Source organism: Pteropus alecto, unplaced genomic scaffold, assembly GCF_000325575.1.
Source record: "Pteropus alecto unplaced genomic scaffold, ASM32557v1 scaffold25, whole genome shotgun sequence".
NCBI lineage: Eukaryota > Metazoa > Chordata > Mammalia > Chiroptera > Pteropodidae > Pteropus > Pteropus alecto.
This window is the reverse complement of record NW_006441955.1, coordinates 30503841-30509864: the sequence shown is the minus strand read 5'-3', so window position 1 is coordinate 30509864 and position 6024 is coordinate 30503841. Positions and strand designations below refer to the sequence as shown.

The 6024-nt window shown below is 32.0% G+C and overlaps 1 protein-coding gene across 2 annotated transcripts in view; it reads left to right on the top strand.

Annotated features, from left to right (window-relative positions):
- ZNHIT6 (zinc finger HIT-type containing 6) overlaps positions 1-6024 on the top strand; it is a 57117-nt gene that overhangs the window by 5793 nt on the left and 45300 nt on the right. For both annotated transcript variants that reach the window (XM_006919375.3, XM_006919374.3), the window contains exon 5: positions 4099-4202. In XM_006919375.3, coding sequence (XP_006919437.1) covers positions 4099-4202 — 104 coding nt within the window. The remainder of the gene's footprint in view (positions 1-4098; positions 4203-6024) is intronic.

Sequence of the window (6024 nt, the reverse complement as noted above, 5' to 3'; positions counted from 1 at the left end):
ACCATTTACCAAATTCCCAGACACCAGCTAAGGGCCAGTCCTGTAAAAAGAACCTTCTGAGGATAACGGCCTCAGGACTGTATTAACTCTCCTGTACATCTTTATTTTGTAACTCCTGATCATTGAGGAAAAACTTTCAAGATTTCACCACGATATTTGCTCTTAAATTTTTTGTAGATATAATTTGTTATCTAGATTAAGGAAGTTCTATTTCTGCTTTGCTAACAGATTTTATTATGAATGGTTGTTATATTTTATCAGAATGCTATTTCTGTATTTGATTATTTTTGTTTTTTAATCTATAATATTCTAATATGATTAATAATGCTTTGATTTTCTATTTTAAGTTAAACTTATATAGTGTATTATTATAGCAAAGCATGCATTTTATACTTTGCAGAATTCGGTTGTCTTATATATGTGTGTACACATTATTCATTCATTCATTTTGTGTTTCTCTTTATGAGTGAGATTGACCTCTAATTTTTCTTTTTAGTATCTCAGGTTTCTGTATCAATGTGATTCTAGTTTCACAAAATTATTTAGGAATGTTTCCATTTTGTTCTTGGATGCATTGGATTATTGAAATTTATTGGGATTATTTCTTCCTTGGGAATTTGGTAAAATTTATTAATGAACCAATATGGGTTTAGAGTTTGAGCCAATGAAGTACGTTCTTTATTATTTATGGGACTGGTCAGGTTTTCTGTGTTTTCTTGAGTCAATGTTAGTAGATTACATTTTTCTAAGAATTTGTCCTTTTGACCTAAATTTTCAAATTTATTGACATAAAGTTCTTCATAATATTCTCCTTTACATTTCTGTCAGTTACAGAGAGAGAAGTAGGTTAACATTTCCCAGTAGATAAAAATCAAAAGGATTTGTATGTTTCCCCTAAGGTTCAGTTTGTTTTGCTTTATGTACTTGAAGGCTAAATTATTAGATGCATACCTCAGGAAATATTTCTTCTTGGTGTATTTAACTTATGGCATTATGAGATGATCCTCTTTGTCTAGCTTTTTGTGTACTTTGTCTAAGATTAATAAAGCTATCAGGCCTTTGGTTGGTATCTACTTAGAGTAATTTTTTTCCCCTTTTACTGTAGGCCTTTCTGTATCTTTATGTTCTAGTTATGTCTTTTCTAAGTACCCTAAGTTGGGTTCCAGTTTTTTCCTAATCCGACAACTGTACCTTAACTCAATCATTAAGTTCGTTTATATTTTGATAAAATTACCTATATATATGACTTTAAATGTATCATCTTAGTCATCTTATTTGTTCTGTTTGTCCCATTTTTTTTCTTCTTGTCTTTTGAATTGAGCTTTTTTTTAGTTATTAAGATTTTTCTCTCCATCAGTTTAAAAGTCACATACCCTTTTTCTATCCTTTCCTTGGTTAAGACATTACAGCATGCATACTTGATTTACCAGTACCTAAAGTTAATCAGTATCTTAACCCTATCCCTAGACAATGCAAGGACCTTCAAACCCAACTTGACAAACATTTTGTGTAAAAGGATCAGACAGTAAATATTTTTTTCTAAGCTATATGGTATCTGTTAAAACTACTCAATTCTTCATTGTGGCAGGAAAGCAGTCATAAACAGTACATAGCCAAATCGATAGGGCTGTATTCCAAAAGAAAATTATCTGTAAAAATAGGCAGCAGACAGGATTTGGCCCCATCTTGCCAACAGTTACTTTAGAATACTTAAATTCTGTTTTACCCTCTACTAATTTTTCTTATTGTTTTCAGGTATTTTAAATTCTTTTTAAAAATTTTCATACAGTAATTGCTGTTTTATCCAGTCAATGTTTATTTTTGTTTATCTTCATATTTCCCGCTTTCTTTGCTCTTTATTCTTTCAGTCATCATCTTAGACCAATCAAGAGGTCACTTTCTACCTTATAAATCCCTTAGAATATCTTTTAGAGAGGATTTGCTGGTTGCCAGCTCTTAAATTAGTCTATTAGTTTTTGTTTGAATTTTTATTTATTTCATCTTCATTCTTAAATGATTTTTTCTTTGTAGAATTCTGGGTTCAAAATTATTTTTCCATTGTTTATAGCTTCCGTTGTTATTGTTGTAAAGTTATCTGTCATTTTTAACTGCCTTAAAATTTTTTTTCCCTCTGGCTGCATTCTTTTTATCTTTGGTGTTCTGCTTTTTTACTATAATGTGAAAATGCAGATTTATTTTTATTCATCTTACTTGACAGTTGTTACTTGACAATCAGTTCTGGGAAATTATCATCCCATTTCTGTTAAAATAATGCCTTTGCCTTATATTTTTTCTTCTCCTAAAACTACTTAAAAGTAGTTTAGGTCTCTTCTCCCTACATCTTACCTATCCTTTAACCTGTCTCCTCATTTTTTTTCTTCTTTTTTTTATCTCTGTATTGCATTCTAGAAATTTTCCAGTTTTATTTGGTGTTTTAAAAAATCCACTTAGGCAGTTTTTATAGTTTTTTTTTTTAACTACAAGTATTTCCAAGGTTTCTTTATTCCTTTGAATTTTACAGAGCTGTTCTGTAATTTATGTATGCTTCTTTTAAATTTCTAAATAATGGGGAACTCTCTCAACTACTGCCTTTTATCTCTTGGTTACTGCTCACTTAGCCTTGTTTTATGGTTGTTTATTTTTTATCGAGTACTTTTTTTTTCCGTAAAAAATTATTTGTGAGAATTTTTTGAAGATAAGACAAATAGGCCTTTTATTCTACCAGGTACTCGGCAACATTGCAAATCTGGGCCTATCTGAAACCACATTGAAGGTTTAAGATTTCTTTGACCACATAAGCAAGGCAAATCATTTCAAATCTGAGCAAGGGCTGGCCCATGACCACAACTTCTAATGGATATTTTTTCTTTTTCTTTTTTTTCCTGTTTTTCCTATTAGACCAATACAAATTTCCTAGCATGTTTTGGGAGTAGGGTTTATTTCTGGTAACCTTTACCCTGAGGGTATGTTTTTCTGTAACTCAGTTTCATTTAAGGAGGGTTTCTAGAAGATTACTGGGTCTTGACTCTGACTCTTTCGCTGAAGAGGTTGTTAAATGGGGAAGACTGTCTTTGCCAGAATGAGCAAAAGTGGCTTCATTACTTTGCTTACCTTTCTCTGCTTTCACTTTTCATTAAATATTGGTCTGTACTTTCCTGTTTCTGTCAGTTTTTCAATGCTATTAAGGTGATTTTAAAATATATTTTATTACACATATGTGTTTCCCCCATTATCTGGCATTCTTAGATGTTTTCTTTGGGAAGGTTGGTCCTCATAATCACTGCCATCACTGAAACTAAAGTCGCTTAAGTTGCAAAATTACAGGTAATTTCTGAAATCATTTTTATACTTAGCCAGTGATAGCTGGCCCTTCCTTTTCCTTGGCTGCTGACTTAATTGTCTTAAATCTTTGCATTGCAAATTATAGATCCCTATTCACTTAACTAAAAAACTTGCACTTATACTTTGCCATTTCTTTGATTAATCTTTCTTCCTTGATATTACTTTTTTCACTACTCTCTGGAGCTGACTAGTTCAGCTTAAGCAGCCCAGGTGGTCAATGGAGTAACACATGTCAGAGCCAGAATGTTCTCATATCCCATTTTGTACAGCCTACAACAGTGGCTACTGTAAGTTAGGCCTTATACTAGACAATGCCACAATATTTCCTGAGTGAGCTACCTGTCTAGTAATAAAAGCGTATGTATGTGTGTCTTATGGTATAAAACCATCAGTCAAAGAGAAAGAACTATGTAGGTAACCTGTATGATTGCCAGATGCCCTGTATTTTTTTAAATTCCCATGAAATTGTTCTTTTGGCTTGTAGAGCGTATTGTTAAAAGCCCAGGCTCTGGAATTACACAGATCTGGGTTTGAATACAATGTTGGCATCTCATTAATCTCATTGCTAAAATGGGGTAATAATAGTACCTGTCTCATGGTATTGTGAGGATTAAGTGATATGGCTGCTTAACACAATTTTTGAAATATAAGTATTCAGTAAATCTTTACTAATATGGTACCATTTTGAACCTTTTTTTATTCACTTTTGAAATTTAAGGCAATTTAAAATTAATTTGTCTTTGTTTTGGTTATTAGATGTACTTTATGAAAAATCGTGCCCGAAGGCAAGGTATTAACTTAAAACTTCTACCCAATGGATTCACCAAGAGGAAAGAAAATTCAACCTTTTTTGACAAGAAGTAAGTTTCTAAATTCTACCTTGGTATTTCAAGTATTTTGATTTCATCAGCAACATCAGTGAGGTTCAGTTTGCTATAGAGCATTACTACCCAAAGTGTGGTCTGTGAGGTATTTGTCATTGGTCTATCACAAGGTAACTATACAAATTTTGAAAATAAGCATTTAGAAACTTAAGCTAATTTTATGTCAATAAGCTAATTTTATATCATGTGACTCTAATACAAATTTGGGCTTGCAGTGTGTGTGTGTGAGTGACGTAGATACCATGGAAGTATATTTAGGGACAAAGCAATGAGTCAGAGCAAGCCACTGGAGTAGCTTGGCTTTTTATAATCCTTTCTAATTTGGGATTCCAAGTGAGGTTTCATGTTAAAGCCAGTGATGGAGAATAAAGAGTCTTGGGAAACTTTATAGTAATCTGTGAGTACCGATAATACAATAGATTAGTTTGCTGCTTTCTGAAAGTGCTGGGTCAAAAAGGCACCATATTAGTACAGAAGAAAACAGAATTCCAAAGTACCATAAGTAGCCCAGTAAGTTATTGGATAATACCTTTCAAAAGTCAAGATTCTGGATTTAGATTTTAAAAAACTGCATGAGTCCCTTTCTCTTCCTCTTTAGTATGTATGAGACCTTAAGAAAATTACTTCCTTTCTCTAAACCTCCTCTGTATGATATGGAGGTTATACTAGGTAAACGTAAGGTTCTCTTCCAGTTTTACTACTCCGTTAATTGAAAGACAAAACCATCAGAATTACTACTATTCTAATAAACCTTCCACCTTTTCAAAAGATGTGATATTATTAGAAGATGATGTTATCTGTTTGTTTTTTATGTTTCAAGACACATTTATAAAGGTAGTTTTCTTTTTTCCTGGTTAGCTTCCAGAAGTTAGGTAATGCTTTCCATTTACAAATATGAGATGAATCCTTTGTGCATTTTGAAACTGACATTTGAAAATTAACATAATTTGTTTGAAATTTAAGGTAACTGGTTTGTGCTTTCTCAAATATAAAACGTATTCCTGTTTGATGAAAGAAATCACTCGCAATGTCATCAGAGCTTAGTTCTCAGTGCTAAAAAGCATATAGCCTCAAATGTAAAATTTAGGTCTCTAAATACATGAATGTGTGTGGGGAGTTTTTGTTCAAGAATATTTCATTTAGTATATTTTCTAGGTTAGGACCCAAATTTCTACTCTGTAATTTTGGAACACCTCAGATCCCTGAAATGGCAAATCAGTCTTTTCTTACATTATGCCTCTTGCTCATGAATTTACAATGACTTGGGGTTGGTTTTCTTACATTTTTGCTATTGTCCAATGAGGAGATTAGCAACATAGTACACAATAGGCTTTACAGTCACTTTCTTAGCTTCTTTCACATATGTAAAATGGAGCTGATGATGATAGCTACCATGTAGAGTTGTGACCATTAGCATATTAATTCACCTGGACACCAACTGGAGTATAGGAAGGAATTAGCATGTAGCAGCAATCATAAAAATAATACATCTCATCATAAAAAAGTTTATAGGGAAAATAGCACCTATAATATCACTCTGTAGAGATGACCACTGATAACATTTTGTTTCCTTCTAATCATGCTTCTTTTATCGATTAATAAAGTAAAATGTAATAATAAATACTAATCCAGAAATATGAAAAGCCTGCATGACTTTCCTCACATTAAACATTATTAGTTTTTTCCCTTAAAAAATATGTTAAATATCTACCTCATTATTTTTAAGAAATATATTCCAACTATGACTACTATATACTAATTCATTTAATTATTCCCATATTCATGAACAGTTAGCTTA